General features: G+C 39.8%; 1 protein-coding gene across 1 annotated transcript in view; it reads right to left on the bottom strand.

Moving 5' to 3' along the window:
- POLR3B (RNA polymerase III subunit B) overlaps positions 1-18,601 on the bottom strand; it is a gene marked incomplete in the record, with an annotated part of 1,742,661 nt that overhangs the window by 720,711 nt on the left and 1,003,349 nt on the right. Inside the window, 1 exon segment of the mRNA XM_044088141.1 lies at positions 6,037-6,164. Coding sequence (XP_043944076.1) covers positions 6,037-6,164 — 128 coding nt within the window.

Raw genomic sequence — 18,601 nt, 5'->3', positions numbered from 1 at the left:
TGTTTACCAAGTGCATTGTCCTGTTTGACCAGCTGAAGTATATTTATTTTTGATGTAAATAGAGAGACCTCCACCTTTAGTCTTTGCCTGTGAAGTAGTTGGTCTAAATACATGGAAGGCATTATAACCATGCACTGTTGGTGTGCTGTCCGCGGCTTTAAACCACGTCTCTGAGACCGCACAGAAATTAGCATTCTCTAGGGTAGAGAGAGCTTCCAGGGAGTGGCGTTTTTTGTTTAGGCTCCTAGCATTGAGCATACCTTTAGATGATCTTAGTTTTGATTTGCTATGTCAGAAGTACTTTCTATGTGGCATTGCCTAAAAAAGGCACTATGAGGGAAGATAATGTTTTAGCTAATATTTGAAAGCCTAGAGGGGAGAGGTGCAGACCATCCTGGGCAAAGCAGCGTGGACTATTGACCATCTCCTTCTATGCTGACAAATACTGGACCTCAGAGAAAAACTGCAATAACAGTATGTTTCCCTGTCAAACTGCCTAATGAAACTTTAATCAACAGAAAATATAGGTACATTTAACTTGCGACTCTTGAAGCACAAGGCAATGAGAGAAACTGAAGTAAAATGGCCTTAGTACAGAAACTCATCTAAACATTCACAGATGGTCATAAAACTTATCTGAAGGGTTAGAATACCCCAGAAACCAACAATCAACTTAAAATTAACAGTACAAGAGTTATACTGTGCAGACAAAGTAAAAACCCAAGTACATGCCATAATTCTAGTCAGGAAAAAAGAATAGTCAGACCACCAGGATACACTATTCAAGCACTGATAGAAAAAGTACAGGCAAGAAATAAAAACCCAAGGGTTTCTTATCTGAGCTCGGCTGCTGAAGAGATCTAGAGTAAGAAGCAGTCTTCCAAGAGATGCTTCTCTTACTATGGCACTAGAAAACAGACAGTTCTGTCTGTGGGTTTATAAGGCAGTCCCTATACTACCAGGTGATTGGTCCATCACACCCATAGACGGGCAGTGATAGGGACTGAGCTGTTGGTAGACTACCAGAGAAGGGTAGCAGGGTACTACTACCTGAATCCCAGTAAGACCGTCTTTGCTGATCATCAGCTGTCACACATCACTGATCTGTTTATTTCACTTGCCTGCAGCATTTTATTTCTGAAACTGTCCCTCTATCCATGTATTGCTAGATAGCCAGTCTACTTACATTCTTTCATTTTCATTTCTACAAGCTGTTTATTCCTGCAAAGACACACTTTTAAAATTCCTCCCTCACCTTTTATTAGATATCTGAAATGCTGTAGCTACATTTGAAAGGTTAAACTCAATTAACCGGACACAGACTCCACCCTCATACAATCAAGCACAGCTCTTCAAGGAAGGCAAGTTACATTCCAACAGCGATGGAGACGGGCTAGTCTGCATACTGAGAGAGTCTCCCATTCTGAAGTCTGATAAATGTGACTTCAACCGAACCACACACAAAATCAGATGGGGTATTTTTTTCTGAATGGTAGTTACTTTTCACAATCACGTTAAAACATCTTCCAGTGCGCATCTTTTAAATTGTAATTCTAAACCTCAAAATGCACTCTCTCGAGGCACTCCTAAAAATGGAGAACATCAATATCTGTGCAGTGACTGGGACCTGGTTCAAGGCTTCAGAGAGCACCCCTGCAATACCAGGCTACAATTCTTACTACACTTTTCGGCCACAAAACCGAAACACTAAAGGTGGAGGAATGTCCATATTCACCAAGGATATTCACACCTCCAGGCTAGTTGCCCAACACAATGCATCTAAAATTCTCCAGGTGCAACTAACACTAGGTAAGACTGCAATCCAAATTGTAGCTTGCTACAGATCCCCCACCATACCCAAAGATTCTCACTACACCTTCCTAAACATACTGGAAAATATTAAGATATAACCAAACACCCTAATACTGGGTGATTACAACTACCCTCCCATTAATTGGGAAAACTACTCGGGTACCAACTCCTTTTCCCAATGGTTCTTGGAATTCATAAATTCCAATGCCCTGGATCAACTAATCCATTGTCCCACCAGGGGCTCCAATATCCTAGACCTGGTCATTACCAACATGGGAGATAGATGCTCCACACCAGTGGTCACCCCCTCATTGGTCAGGTCTGACCATAAGCAAATCACCCTTGACACCCACATCCCACCCCCCAATAAGGAAACCTCCTTAAAAAACTTCTCCAAAGCCAACTTCATGCTACTGAAGTCAGAAGTGACAAACTTCACAACATCCACGCAGACGGGATCTGGAAGTTCGACTGCAGCATCCTACACTAAGGCACTGTACGAGCACATCCACTCGTGCATGAATCGTGCCATCTCAAATAGAACCAATATGCTCTTCTCCAAAAAAAGGAAGCCAATCTGGTGGTCCCCTGCTATAAACAAACTATACAACAGAAGGAAGAAACTGTTGCAGAAGAGGAAAATCCCAGGATGCAAAAAAAAACTCCCTCACCAGCCTCAGTAAGAAGCTGAGACCCCTCATAAAATCCTCAAAAGCTAGTTACGAAAATAAAATTGCCAAAGATTCCAAAGACAACCACAAGGCATTCTATAGTTATGTCAAGAATCTAAATGGCAATGCTCACATCTGCTCTGAGCTACAACAGAATGGCATTAAATATACTGATCCCAAGGATATTGCCAATATCCTGGCAGATCGATTTAGTGCCAACTTCACCCTCCTCTTACCCCCTAAAGGGCCCATCTCAATACCAAAAGACTGTCAAATTCCGATAATCTCAGCCACACAGGTAGAAACAGCACTCTCCAAAGCTAAGAATACAGCATCCATGGGACCAAATGACATCCCAGGCTGTGTACTACATGAACTACAAAACGAACTGGCACCAGGTAGACACAGCACTCTCCAAAGCTAAGAATACAGCATCCATGGGACCAGATGACATCCCAGGCTGTGTACTACATGAGCTACAAAATGAACTGGCACCCCACCCAAGTGTCATGTTTAATCATAGCCTCACCTCAGGCTTCGTGCCCGCTGAGTGGCGCACAGCTACCGTTATCCCGCTCCACAAGGGAGAATCCGCCTTGGATCCTGGGATCAGTCTGACAAGTCTGATCTGCAAGGGCATGGAATGCATTATCATGGAACTTATAAACAAAGACATTAGCAACCTTTAAACACTGGACCCCACCCCCAGTTTGGGTTTGTGAAGGGCCGATCTTGTCTCCTGAATCTGACTGACTTATTCAAATCGGTCTCCAGAGCAGTGGACGAGGGTAAGGTGGTCCACACAGCCTATCTGGACCTCACCAAGACCTTCGACACCATCCCCCACTCTGGAATCATAGATAAACTTACTAAGCTGGGCATAAATCCCTATGTCACTCAATGGGTTGCCAACTGGCTTATTGACAGAACCCAGACTGTAAAAGTAGCTGACTCCAAATCCAGCTCCAGACAAGTGACAAGTGGAGTACCTCAGGGTTCAGTCCTGGGACCACTCTTGTTTGGCATCTACTTCTCTGAAGTACAGGCCAACACTAAGGGACTCTGGCTAACAAAGTTTGCAGATGACTGCAAACTGGGAGCCATTATTGAATCCCCAAATGATGTGGATATTCTACAAAAGGGCTTTACAGAAACAGATGCCTGGTGCCAGAGCCATGGACTCGAGCTTAATGCCAAGAAATGTATAGTTATCCCCTTTGGATAAAAACATGTATCCATGAACTACCACATAGGTGGCAGGACACTAAACATCGAAAGTGTAATGAGAGACTTAGGGACACAAGTGGACAGTGGTCTCACTTTCGATAACCACATCGTCACAACAGTCAGGAAATCCTTCTATGTGGCACACCTCATCACCAAGGGCTTTTCATCCAGAAAAAAGGAGGTCATTGTCCCACTGTACTCATCCTTCATTAGGCCCATTATAGAGTACAATGCCCCATTTGGTATGTAACTCACAAAACATCTGCAACAGCTGGAAAGACCACAGAAATACCTCACTAAAAGAATCACAGGCCTAAAGCAGATGCCATATGCTGACCATCTAAAAAAACTCCAGCTATACTCTGTGGCATATTGTCTACTCAGAGGCAATCTCTGCTTAACATACAAGGCCATGTCAAACCCTGAGCTGTTGGACATGCTCCACTTAAAGAAATCCCAATCCCTCAGAGCCACACGCTCCAGGGATTTAAACCGTATCATCACAATGAACAAAACATGCTGGGGGATAGGTACCTGACCCAGAGACTCCCCATACTCTGGAATAGACTGCCCATACATGTCAAGCAGAGCACCTCATTGGCCCTCTTCAAAAGGAACCTTGATGATTGGATGGGAGATAGGAAATTCACCCCGGGATCATGTCAGTCGCCCTGCTAGACAGGGGCCCAGAGAAGTAAATATTGTGGGAAAAAATTTCCAGGGAATTGTTATGGCTAGGCTTGCATTGGCCTTAGGGCCGATAGCCTAGTACCAACCTATGAACCAAACAGCCATGTTCATGCATTTCCCTAGGCTTCCTTAATCAATGTTTCTAGCATGATACTTTTGTGAATCTTGACATCTAGCCTTTTTTCAGTGAACATACTTGTTTCATTAACACTGTATATATTCCTAAATCTACTTCATGCATTACTCAAATTTAAACAATACTGATAATTGGTTTCCATCCCATAACATTTGTTCTCTTTCATTCACTGATATTTTTGCCTTCTTTCCCCAGTACTACAGTACCTTTATCAGAAGCAAAATAACAGTTTTGAAAACAGTAACTTTCATGACACAGTATGCAGTATAACTTTCTATCCCTTTTCATTTAGATATAAAATTTCATTTAAGGAAAATAAGAGACATATTACTTACATTATTACATTTACATTAATCATAATTATTTACTGACTGGCACTTTTAACTTTCAATGGTTTTAAGGCATCGTTCAGAATGCAGCTCATATTTGGGTCATATTACTTTTTTTCTATATAAGCATCTGTCTTTTCCAGTACCTTCCTAGATCAATGTTCCCAGTGCCGTTTTATCAAATCACCCACTTTTTTTTTAAGAAAGATTTATCTCCTTTGTTTCATCCGTTATTTTCTTTTGAAAACAGGAAAGGAATTCAAAGGAAATCTCTCCTTTGCAGTAGCCATAGTTAGCTTTTCAATGCTGTTTTCACTACCAGTTTGCTCCCTTGTCACCTTAAACTGGTAAAGAGAAAAGATGTGGATTCAGTAGATCTTGTGCTTATTGAGGGTCTATGTAGGGTTTTAGTCTGACAAGAGAGATCTTAAGTAAAAGCAGGATACAATAACCTGAAATTAAGTTTTTCTCTGAGGAGTCTAACGCCTATATTAAATTTCACACATATTGAGTAATAACATGAATGCTCATACAGTAAAAGAACATAAACCACTGCAAACATTTTTTAATGCATTGCACATATTTTCTTTTATAATAATTCTCTTTCTTGCCAACATTACACAAATTGCCCATGTCCTACTTTCTCTGAAATTTTTGCTCCCCCTCATCAATATTGTGTGTACTATTTCCACTAATTCTATATTTCCATGTAGTTTGTTTTCCCTTTTCTAAAGATCACACCTCCAATTTTTTGTCTCATTTACAACATTCAGTACCTTCAGCCATGGCTTGATTTCCATTTTCTACGTTTTTTTTTTTTTTTGCAGCCAATAGAATTTAAACTTGATTAGACCTTTATGCTTGCCAATTCAGATCCACATACACAGCTAACTGCTTTGGAGAAACAAAACAAAAAAAAAAAAAAAAAAAAAAAGAGTTAAAAGAATCTACAAGACAGGCAGTGACAGTGAAAAGGTGGGAGCAATATGAGGTGAACTAGAGCAGCAGTAGTTAATAGTAACCAATTCATGCTTCATGGAGATGGAAAAATACATCAGGTAAGCAAGGTAGAAGAGAAGGCTAACTGATGTGTACACTTACAAAATGAATGATGACAAAGTTATAAAGAAAGCAGTACGACTTAATACACGTTTTACTTTTTCATTCTTACCCATAGCTTGCTTCCCCATAGCACACTGATATGTGTTCCTTGGGGACTGGTTATGGTGTGGATATGGAATAAGTCCAGCGCAAACTCCCAGGAGTGTGAATGGCTCTATTTCCAAGTGTGTTGTATCTCTGTAGCAAAGACAAATGGGGGAAAATCAAATTATCCTCTCATTAAAGAACAGAACTAAAGCAGATTAAATGGTCCCTGAAAACCACCCACACTCTACAACTGGCCACTTAAACATAATTCAAATATTAAAGTAAGTGGCAGCTCAACTGTTATTTTCTTCTACTGATGATTAACTCTGGATACACCTGTAAAAATTACTTAGCAATACAAAATACTTAAACGTTTTCTGGCAAACAGAAAAGGTCAAAGGGGAAGACAAGAAAGTAGCCTTGATAGCAACTTACAAAGACAATTTTAAACAGCAGCTTGCAACAGCTTACAACATTCCACTTCATGTTCTGCTTCTGATCAGCGCATTTTAGAAATCTGTAAGGCATTACTGGTAAATGTCATGTCAGAGCCATAGAAAAGATGCATTGAATGAAGTAGCTATGTGATGACGTGAAGTAGTGTCAGCTGGGCCAGTGGGAGTAGGGCACTGCCTATGTAACATATGCCAGCACTGCTAGCTGGGGTTTTGTAAATAATTATATGTCATTTATCAAACTGATTTGTACAGATGTTTGTGTTAAACATGCATTTGTAAAGTTACTTGTGCTAAAAATACATCAACAGTGGGTACTGTTGGACAGAAAAGAAAGATACCTGTATGTCAGACTGTATTGTAACAAATGAAATGCATATATTTTAACAGAGGACCTGTAAGGGAGGGGGTTAAGCACAACTAACATTAAGAAAAATAGCTAGAAATTAAATTACTTGGTTTAGGCCATAAAGATTTTATCTCAGGGGTCGGAATACAGCCAGAGACGCAATGTCTGTGAAAAGCTTGGGCTGGGATCCTGCTATGTTGTCCTCAGTGGTGAACTAATTGCTATACTGGGGTACCAGAGAATGGCTTCTTAGTTTCTGCAGGAAGGGTGGAAGTGCCGGAATGGATTTACAGTTTCCAGATGCTGTAATAAATATTAGCTAAAGTTCTGTGTGTGTATTGTGACATTAGTGCCAGATCCTGGCTCAGTTTCTCGTGAGGGGGAAGTGTAGGAACCACGGAGTCAGGTGACCAGATGTGATATCATTCTGTAGCCAGCACTGAAATTGTACTTGTATACTAGTGAAAGATGTAAGGTTATCCACTCTCTTTTTGGACCAGACAAGACACTCATCCACTTTCATCTTGGACACTCATCCAGTTTCATCTTGCCTTGCTTTAATAAGTAGGGAACAGTAATCCTTCAGTCAGTTAGAAAAATATAGTGAGATTAGCTAAATGTTTTTCTGTATTGGTCTGGTCTGAGTCTTTCCACCGGCGGTGGTTTTTTTTTTATATTTCCTGTGTTTGAACCTCTTGTGTTTATTGTAAATAGATATTCAGCATTTAAAATTTTTTGTATTTATTATTCAATATATCTAAACCTTTCATTGTGGCTGGTCTTATAGACAATATTTAACCTTTGAGAGTACTTGCATTTTTTTAGTGGCACTGTGGCTCCACATTCCTAAAAGTCTTGCTGCTTAAATACTATCATATGTATAAGTATTAATTTTACTAAGTGTAACTGGGTACCCTAGTAAGAACCAGAAAGTGGTTTGCTTTGGGTATTCTAGTGGTAGTAAATCTGTCGTATACTCTGGAACGAGGTGGCAGAGCGGGTGAGCTGTGCCAGCCTTTCCCAGGTGTGTGTGTGTGTGTGTGTGTGTGTGTGTGTGTGTGTGTGAGACAGCTACTTTGAATAGACAGGGTGGTGGAAGACTTGGCTTGGAACACCTGGCTATGGACTCAGCTCTATTGTGATCAGTGGGAAGTCTTATTTGGGGCCTGGCCCAGCCCCAGGACTGCACTGGGCATCCTCTGGGCACTTAAGGGAAATTGTACTTAGTTCTGAGGCTTGTATCTGAAAATACTGCGTGTCTATTTTTCTTACAGTGAACATTCCCCACACTGGTGTTAGTGGTGAGGATTGAGGCTCCTTGATCACTGGCTCATAGAAGGGACATCACAAGCTACATCAATTGCAAGTTGTAAGAGGTGCGAGGAATACTATATTCAAATAAGGTAATGATCATCCAGTGAGAGTAGTAGGTGTAATCATAAGGACATAGCAATGGGCTCCTCTAGGTCTTTGCTACAATTTACGAAGTTTAACATTAAACCGTATCAAACAGCAATAATGTATGCATAAAAGCCATTTGCTAAGCTGGCGAGCTGAGTGGCACAAACTGGAAGGTATGTAAATAATTACAGGGAGCCATGAGTCATGATCTCACAGAATCTGACATGACAGTTCAAGTAATACTTCTGACTAGCTTGAAGTTGTGAATGCTCTGCAATTGGAGTTATGGAGATTTTTTTGCTCTTCATCTGTGGTCTAAAGCATTACGCCTATGGGTGCAAGGCAGCCTAAGACAGTTTTGACTGTGGGACCAGAGTATTGCAATCAGTCAAATGTTACTGAAAGACTGACTGAAGTTTACAAAAGGAAAACAATGAAATACCAAGAAAATACACAAAAATAAAGAAATAATGCCTTTTCAAATCAGAATATCTGGGTGAGAAGGCAGAAACAGCAACACAAAATAAGCTACTTTTAATTACAGCAAACAGAAACAGCAGCATTAAGTGGTAAGTTGCTCAGACAAGCCTATTAAAAATTCTAAACTCAAATGCTACCGGAGCTTTAAAACCTTGAACAACATACAGACTAAATGTAGTGGAGGGCTATGAATCCGCTATAAGGCCAGAAATTACTGAGAAGTATAACTACTATGCATGTTTAATGCAAAGCACGATGAAACACAGGAGTCTCTCTTTTTTTTTTTTGATGAAACCTGAAGGCAGCTGTGAAACACTAAAACACAATGAAAACAAGGAAATAACACAAAATAAACTTAAAATTTGGAACTGGATCTAGGAGACAAAAATGTTTCTAATGTGCTTCATGCTTCAGAACTAGACGTAGGTTCACAGGCTTGAATATCATGCTAATTAACTGCTTTTGGGAAAGCTTGTGTGACATAACCAAACTTTAATTCCTTAAAGTTAATAGAATTGCCTATTAATTTCATAAAAGTAGATGTAAAATGCAAATTGTTTAGTCAGGAGTGGCAAACTATTCCATAATGCAAATAGATACTATGTCACAAGCAGAGCCTTCTTTCATGGTTAGTTTGAATTGTGTGTTCCTGACGCATCCTTTAAAAAAAGGACAAAAGACAATTGATCCCCTAAAGACCAGACACCTGCCATACTCTTCAAGAGTGTATAACACAGAGTACAAGGCAATAGCTCACTTATTCTATATCTATAGTATTAACTTTGTAGGCCTATTTTTTTCTCTGAAAAATCTATAAACTTTTTCTTTGCACAAGGTGCATTACGTTAAGCATCATAACAAAAAAAAATCTGCACTGTACTAGTCATACTATTGTCCATGAGAGCTGAGGATTCAAAAATCCTACACCGTTAGAGTCATCCAAAGAGCTGTTCTGCATCTATGCAACAGTTTACAGCCTTATTAGTTGCTACCTTCCACTCTCAATAGAAGAGCTTCTGTTTGTCTAGATAATAGCTCTTTGTTACTCCTGTGGATGAGGAACTAATCTTTGGCAATGACTTTGACAATAAAAATAGGAGTAGTATATTTTCTTCACCTCTGAAACCTATTTAGATTCCCACTCAAAATGTTTCATCATATTTACAACACTCTCTCCAAATGAAGCTTTTTCAGCAGGAGAGTCAGGGGAAATAGGACTCCATCATCAGAAATTATTTGAGCAGAGGTATATATTTGAGAGGGGTATGCCAGTGAATGTGCCAAGTCAGAGGCATCTTCCCCTTCAGAAGATGAATCCATAGGAATTTTATGTGGTGTAGGAGGAGGAGGATGGGCAGAAAACGAAGATGATTTCATGTCCATAATGGTCTTGAGCTAGCTTTGAGAAAAATTCATCCATTCCTTCTCCCTAGATGGGGGAGGAGAATAGACATGCTTAGTTTCTTGTCATTTCTTTTTTTGGTGCAACACCTTCCTGCACAAACTGGGAAGGTTCAGATCCTTGAAGTACTCTATTAACTTAGCAGGGATCTTTTTCCTAGATATAATTTGTAGGCTGCCTTCAGGGCCCTCTGAGATTATGATCTACAGTTCTTCTATGTGTATGGGAGCAGATTCCTCATTCGTAAGGCACTTAGACTTTATACTGGCCTCCATCAAGGTCTCAGTGGAGGGCAACAGAGGAGGATTCAAGAACCTCAGCAGGTGTTTTGGAACAGGAAAAGGTAGACAGAGTATCTGGCCTGGGCCTTTTGATTTTTTTTCTTGAGGGATAGAGGTATGTCTGGGGAAGAGAGAGCCTGCTATCTTGGAGCAGGACAAACTCTTCAGAAGTTGAGTCTCCAAGAAAGTGTTAAGTACAGCCAAAAGGGATTGAAAAGTATTTGGAACAAAGGAGTGGCAGATGAAACAGGCCTTGTAGTTGTGCTCCACAACTAGGCAAGAGAGACGATGGGTATTCAGATCACTGTGTGGGATTTCCCTACCACACTATCTTTCCACTCCTAGATGACATCAAATACAGATACAGCACAACAAAATAGGTATGTAAAGGAACATTTCCCCAACGGGACACTTGTCTGTCTTCAATGAAGCTATGGTACCAGCAATCAAATGATGATCAGTCCGATGGATATGCAACCTGCGTTTTGGCTGGCAGCAAGAGTCTGGGAATCTATGCTTATAAGTCCGCTTATATACCCCTACACTTGCAAGATGAGATCACATGTCAGATGTATGACCCAGAGAAGATTAGGCTTTGGTACCCTGGCCAGACGTCAGTGGTAATAACCCACTTGTTTGGAATACTGCAACAGAAATTTCAGTCATAACATCTATGCCACCTGGAGTCAATCCTGACATGTTTCATATACACATAAGCTCCATAAATCTTAAATATGGATATGTAGAGGTAAAATTATCCACTTCATACTACAGAAGTGGACAAAAATCAGGCAGCAACTGAATATGCCACAAAACAGATGAAAGAATAAGAGGTGAATGAGCAGATGAGAAGGCAAGACATGTGGAAAAGGCATAACTATAGCTGCAAGTACAGAAAATTCCAAGAATAACCTCATCTTGATCATGATCTGTGCATTAATGGTGGTCCAGGGCAGTGGACTATTTATATGATGGTTTACAGAGTCCATTAAACATGTGGGAGAAACAGACAAATGCAGGTTTTGTAAAACATAATTGGAAACAGCTGCACATCTTGTTGCTGGGTGTGAAACTCTAATGGCAGACGTCCTGTATACTGAAAGGCATAACAATGTGGCAAGACTGTTGCATTGGGGATTACACAAACATTACAATACTGAATTAGCTAAGAAGCAGTGGAAACAGGAGCCACAAAGCATTATAGAAAATGTGTTTATATCACATGGTGACTTCCAAGCTGGCTCCACACTGAGTAACAGCTTAATTCTTGCTCTCCCAGTGTGAAAACAAACTCAGTAGAGGCGGCCAGTAGACTTGTGTTTATGGGTACATTTCAGTAACTGGCTAGTGAGTGCACATCCTGGATGCCAGGAATAAAGAAACACAGAAGACCTGGAAAAAAGCCAGCTACAAAAAGTGAGGAAGAAATAATGACTGAGGAAAGATCTGCAGCTGTTCAGCAAAAAGCAATGCGACCTCCAGACATTACTTCCAGTAACCTACAGGAAGATACAAGACTCAGAGGCGGTCTCTGCTTAACATACAAGGCCATGTCAAACCTAGAGCTGTTGGGCATGCTACACTTAAAGAAATCCCAATCCCTCAAACACGCTACAGGATCTAAACCTTGTCATCACAATGAACAAAGCATGCTGGAGGGATAAGTTCCTGACACAGAGACTCCCCAGACTTTGGAACAGACTGCCAATACATGTCAAGCAGAGAGCCTCTTTGGCCCACTTCAAAAGGAACCTTGATGATTGGATGGGCGATAGGAAATTCACCCCGGGGACCACGTCAGTCGGCCTGCTAGACAGGGGTCCAGGGAAGTAAACACTGTGGAAAGAAATAGCCAGGAAATTGTTATGGCTAGGCTTGTAGGCCCTAGGGCCAACAGCTTAGTATCAACCTATGAACAACTGCACACAGACCTGCTTAAAATAAATAACTGATGGAATATATCAACACAAACAACAAAAGGCTAGAAAAAATGGAAGAAGCTTTAAACAGATTTTCAGATGACGTGATAAAGCTATAAAATCAGAGGTTGAAATGAAGAAAAGGCTGGCTGAATAGGGGACTGCTCAGGAAGAGATGTTTCAAAAATAATACAATTAAAGGACAGAGCACGTGGCAAAAACCTGAGATTTTCGGATATACTAGAAAAGCTGGAAGACACAGACTACATTCATTTTATGATAGAACAAATAAGCAACTGGACTGGTATTGCACAGCATGAGATGTTAATTGAAAAAGCACATTGTGTGTATGCTCCAAACCTAGCTATAAGAAAGCAATCCAGACCTTTAATAGTAAAGATGCAATCCTACCAATAGAAGGAGTTGATTCTGGCAAAACTGCGGAAGGAGGACCAAGTCCTAAAAGTGGGAGATAACAGAGTGATTGATTACTAAATGCACACCAGACAGGAGGGTAAATTTATCCCACTATTCAGGGAATGTCGAGATGCAGGTGTGAGATTCAAACTGCTGTACCCACTTGTCTTCAAGGTATTTTTCCCTGCAGGTACAACATTTTTTTATGAAGTACAATATTTCGTCCAACAAAAAGCTTCTTGTTTTTCTGGTAATAAAGACCACAGAAAGACCTGTGATACCTCTTCACATTTTTCAACAGAAAATGGTGAAGAGAAGTAAGGGAGCACGAGAGCTGGCTAGAAGAATTGAGAGTACATTGAAAATGAAGCAGACACAGGATTTCGGAGATGAACAGTAATAAACCAGTAACAATGTGGGATTACAATGCAATAATTATATTAGTCAAATATGACAGAAAATCTGGAAACATTGGTCTTTTTCAGAATCTGTTGCGCTTGTAGGGGACTCTAAAGCATATTGCCCTACTTCATGTCATTAATGTTCAAAAAAGTGCTTTGGGGAAGAGGAAGTTGAAAGTTAACTAAGTAAAGATTTTTTTTCCTTAAATAGTACTATTTTTATGGTGTGTGGTTTTCTTTACATGCTATAAAGTTACGTTTTATTAGTTATAATTGTAATGGGGACTGTACACAGGTCCTGCTGTTTTACTTTTCTTTTTTTCCTTCTTGTTTAATTTTATGAAATGTAGGCAATGCAATGTAAAAAAAAAAAAAAAAAAAAAAAGCCTGGTTACAAAAGCATGACAAAAGAAAACTCAGTGTGCTTTTTCTCACTCTTTCATGGGGGAAATGAGTGGATTTAGGACCTTAGATTGATTTAGTAACAAGTTTTAAGAGAACAAGTAAATGAAAAAGAGCATTGAATATTATGAGGCTTTTTTCTAGCAAATACATGTATGTTCAGTAGTAATTCTCCAGGTGGTCTTAATGTTTCCATGAAAACAATCTGACAGAGAAAAACTGGCTGTCTGGTACTCATGTCTCCATGGAGACAATCTGATGATGAGAAACTGGCTACAGTCTGGTGGACAGCGACCAGCTCAAGAAAAAAAAGGTAAAAAGAAATTGGCTAGGTGATTATGTTTTGTGAAAGCATTCAGGGTTTTTTCCAGCTCAGAGAGCAATAAAGAAAAGACAAAACCAATTAGCACTTAGAAGCACAGGCTGCACTACACCATGCTTGTTAGCATGATTAAGCTTTCTTTTAGGCTAACTCAAGCCTGAGGGTGGCTGCCAGTGTGGGACTTTTGATCCTATTAGGAGGGTAAAACTTCAATATTTGAAGATATACATAGTTTTGTGCATTAGTATTAAGTTTATAGGCTTTAAAGGGGTACTGGGAGTGTGTGTGTGTGTGTTTCTTTGAGGGCTTTCAATAAAACAAAAAGTTTTGTAAGATGTGATATAGGATCAAATGGATAAGACAAGAAACAGATGTATAAAAGTTCAACCTGTGAAACAATGTATAAATGTAACAAAAGCTAGAACTAAACATTTAACAAAAAAGGTGTTACACATAAAAGGTGGGAATAATAACATGTTAATACAATGATACTGCAATGTCTTTAAATATCAATGGTCTCACAGATAAATACAAAAAAGAAAAGAGTAGTGAACTATATTAAAAATGTACAGTGCAAACAGCTATGTTAGAGGAAACACACTGAAAGAATTAAACAAGTGAGTTTGATAAAGAAAGGTTTTCAGGATGGTTATTCAGTGGAATACCTAGGACAAAGGAAAAGAGAAGTACTTATATTAATCACAAGAAGAGCTCCAATAGCGATAGAAGAGGACAAATAAAATAATGATGGCAGCTTTGTAGTGCTAAGAGGTTACTGGAAAGGGAGTAAGATTACACTGGCACACATTTTATTCCAACTAAAACTGCTATAATGGAACTTAAGAAAATTCTGGGCAAAATAATCAGTTTTCAGCAAGGAATATTACTTACAGGTGGGGACTGGAATGTGATTTACAACAGTGAAGATGTGACTGGGGGGCTAAGAATGGAAAGTATAACAAAGGAGGGTAGTTTTTTGAAGAAATCTTCGAAAATATTTGGCATGGAAGATGTGAATTTACATATTCTTCCCCAAGATATAAAAGGCAGGATAGGATAGGCAAAATCTGCATTTCACAGGAACATGTGGATTTAATTTAAGGTCTTGATAGACACCCAATAACTATTTCAGATCATGCAGCAATAATAACTAAAATAAAAACACAACGTAATGAAATAAAAATGAGACATGGCGCTTTCCCACCTGTTGAAAAGAGAGGAATTTAAGGAAAGGGCAATTGGAGATTTTTCAAGACCTATTAGGACAGAAATTTCTTCTGAAAATATAGCTCTGGAGTGGGCTAAAATAAAAGGTGGAGTTTAACAACAGAATGGAAATAAAAGAAAGGCAGGTGTGGTTAAGAAGTAACAAGAAGCATTCAGAGGGACTAACAAGTATTGCCGAATATGGGGCATCTCACACAACAAGAGGAGCAACTGCAGACTGCTAAGCAAAAAATAAGTGATAGCCTCAATAATATGTATGAGTTTAGAAAGGTTGCTGTTTGACAACTGTTTTTGTTAACAGTAGCGCACAAACATTCAGCACAATGACTCAGGCAAGAGAAACTAGAAAGCTGTCACCAAGCTTAGGGAGCAGATATCAAGGATGGTAACACTAAATCCTGTACAGGTATCAGTAATATTTCAGAAATTATATAAAAGTCTGTATAAACAAAAGTATGGAAATCAGGAAAAGATACAAATGGAAAGGTTTATGGAAAAATTAAATATGCCAAGGTTAAAGGGAGATGAGGCTCAATTACTAACAGGATAGGAGGAGATGAGATAAAAATGATGATGTATAACCAATTTACAGGGAAGTCCCCAGGAATAGAAGGTATTCCTGTAGAAGTTTGGGAGCTAGGAGGGAAAAAAATGAAAGATCTTGAAGATTTTGTTTAACAGTATTTTAAGAGGAGAAGTACCAACATCCTGGAAGAAAGCAGTGGTAGCTGTAATACCTAAAGAGAGTAAAGATCCATCAGGTCCAGCTTCATATAGGCCCATTTCAACACTAAACCATGATTATATGCTGTTTATGACTAATGGCTAAAAGAATGACAAAAGTAATGACAAATTTGACAGATATGGATTAATGTGGTTTCATGGAGGGGAGGCAAACATTTGACATTAACAGAGCACTGATGATCCAGAGGGAAGCAGAATATATGAAAATACCATTACTGTTGGTGGGTACTGATGCAGAGAAAGCATTTGCTAGAGTAAGCTGGGACTTCATGAGCACGGCAATGAAAGTATTTGCATTTCCTGAAAAAATTATAAGGCTGATTAGGCGGACATATGAGGGATTAGAGGTGCTAATTAAAGTGGGTGGAGTCCTCACTCATAAATTTCTGCTTGAGCAGAGGAACTAGACAGGAGTGCCCGCTTTCCCCTTTGTTATTTGCGTTTTATTTGGAACCACTGGCAAATAAAATAAGGGACTCAGAAATTCAAGGATATAATTGGTATGGTAGTCAAGAAAAGCTGGCTCTATTTGCAGACAATATTATTTTATACCTCACAAAACCAGAAAGAGACATTACAGTGTTGTGGATCATTTTGAGACAGTTTCATATCTTTTTGGGATGTAAAATTAATGAAGCTAAAAAGAAAGGCAATAGCAGTAAATTATGTACCCACACACAAACTGGTTCAGCAATATCTGTATTTACTGGGACATGATAAAATGAACTATTTAGGAGTATGGATTAAAAATGATTCTGTTGTGGCAGCTAAGGATAAGCAGGAAGAGAGTAAAAAGATAATAGAAAAACTGACAAAAATGGAAGCTTTGTTATACGGATATGGGTAGTAAAATATAAAACACTTAATATGTTTTTAGTCCCTTTAGTCTTATACATCAGGCATATTTTTATCATCCAAAGGAGAAGCTGTAGATAGCAATTAATTAAGGGCTGAAGGACTTTATCTGGGAGGGGAAGACAGCAAGAGTCAAGTGGGATAAGAAACCTCCAGTCGCTGGACCCCACACAGTTCGGCTTCGTCAAGGGCAGATCATGCCTCCTGAACCTGGTAGATTTCTTTGAGACAATTACTCAGGCTATAGTTAAGGGAAAGGAGGTGCACACGGCTTACCTTGACCTTGCTAAAGAATTTGACACCATTCCCCATTCAGGTATTATTGAGAAGTTCACCAGCCTGGCCATAAACCCTTACGTCACAAGATGGATCGCAAACTGGCTCTCAGACAGATCCCATAAAGTAAGAGTAGCGGGATCTATGTCCAAATCCAGACCAGTAACGAGTGGTGTGCCTCAGGGCTCTGTCCTGGGGCCGCCTCCTGTTTGGCATGTACTTCTCAGAAGTACAGGCAAGCACAGAAGGGCTGTGGCTGATTAAGTTTGCAGATGACTGCAAACTGGGTGCTATAATAGAATCTCCGACCGACATGGAGATCCTCCAGAAGGGCCTAAATGAGACTGATGCATGGTGTCAAAGTCATGGTCTCAAGCTAAATGCAAAAAAATGCGTAGTAATCCCCATTGGAAAAAACAGAGTGCCCGCAAACTACAACATAGGAGGTAATCCCCTGAAATCTGAAGAAGAAATAAGGGATCTAGGGACCCAAGTAGATAGTCAGCTTTCCTTTGATAACCATGTTGCCAAAGTGGTTAGAAAATCCTTCTATGTGACCCATCTGATCATGAAAGGGTTCGCATCAAGATCTAAGGATGTAATGGTGCCCCTCTACTCTTCCCTCATCAGACCCATTATTGAGTACAATGTACCAATTGGAATGTACCTGGCTAGACATCTCCAGCAGCTGGAGAGACCACAGAGGTACCTAACCAAGAGGATTACTGGCCTCAAACAGTTGCCCTATGCAGCACAATTGAAAAAGCTAAGACTGTTCTCTGTTGCATGCCGGTTTCTCAGGGGCGATCTCTATCTAACGTACAGAGCCATTTCCAACCCAGAATTGTTGAATATGCTCCATCTTAGCAAAACCAAATCTACTCGAGCAACACGCTCTAGGGATATAAACCTCAACACAACAATGAATAGAACATGTTGGAGGGACAGATTCCCTTAGCAGAGACTTCCCTTACTATAGAACAGGGTCCCGATCTACATAAGACAGAGCCCCTCACTATCACTCTTCAAGAGGAACCTTGATGAATGGATGGGTAACAAAGTTCACACCGGGGATCACACCAACAGCACTACTAGATAGGGGCCAAGGGTACTAGCTGTTAGTACAAGGGTCTAGGAACTACTAAAGGGGCGGTGAATACCACACAACATGGCTGGGCTAATATATGCCTTCGGGCAGATAGCTCAGTACCAACCTATGAACCTATTTTTCCAGTAGAACAGGGTGGATTGAGATTACCCAATTTGAAGGGGTATTTCAGAGCTACACAGTTAAGACTCCAATACATAGCACAAGCAGAAAACTAATTCAAAGTGGAAAAGGATGATTTTGAAACAGGGGGGAAGCTCAAGAAACAATGAGAGACTGGGATTTTGGATGCAGGCCTATAAGGAGGACAACATTAATCATACAGAATACTATATCCATAAAGTAGCAGAAAATATAACAACTAAGCCAACATGGGAATGGAGTAAGATTCATCCTTCAGGGATGACTGCAATTAGGGATATAAACAGGGGACTGGACTTTATTGTAGAAAATTGGCAAATGAACCAAGGTATTGGGAGCAAATAACTAGAGAAAGGTAACAGAATGAAACAAGGCCAAGAACTTATTTGGACTGCAGGTTAGAGACT

The sequence above is a fragment of the Protopterus annectens genome, chromosome 11.part0 (assembly GCF_019279795.1).
Source record: "Protopterus annectens isolate FY-2018-M chromosome 11.part0, PAN1.0, whole genome shotgun sequence".
NCBI lineage: Eukaryota > Metazoa > Chordata > Ceratodontiformes > Protopteridae > Protopterus > Protopterus annectens.
Note: the sequence above shows the minus strand (reverse complement) of the source record. Positions and strands in the feature narration are given on the sequence as shown.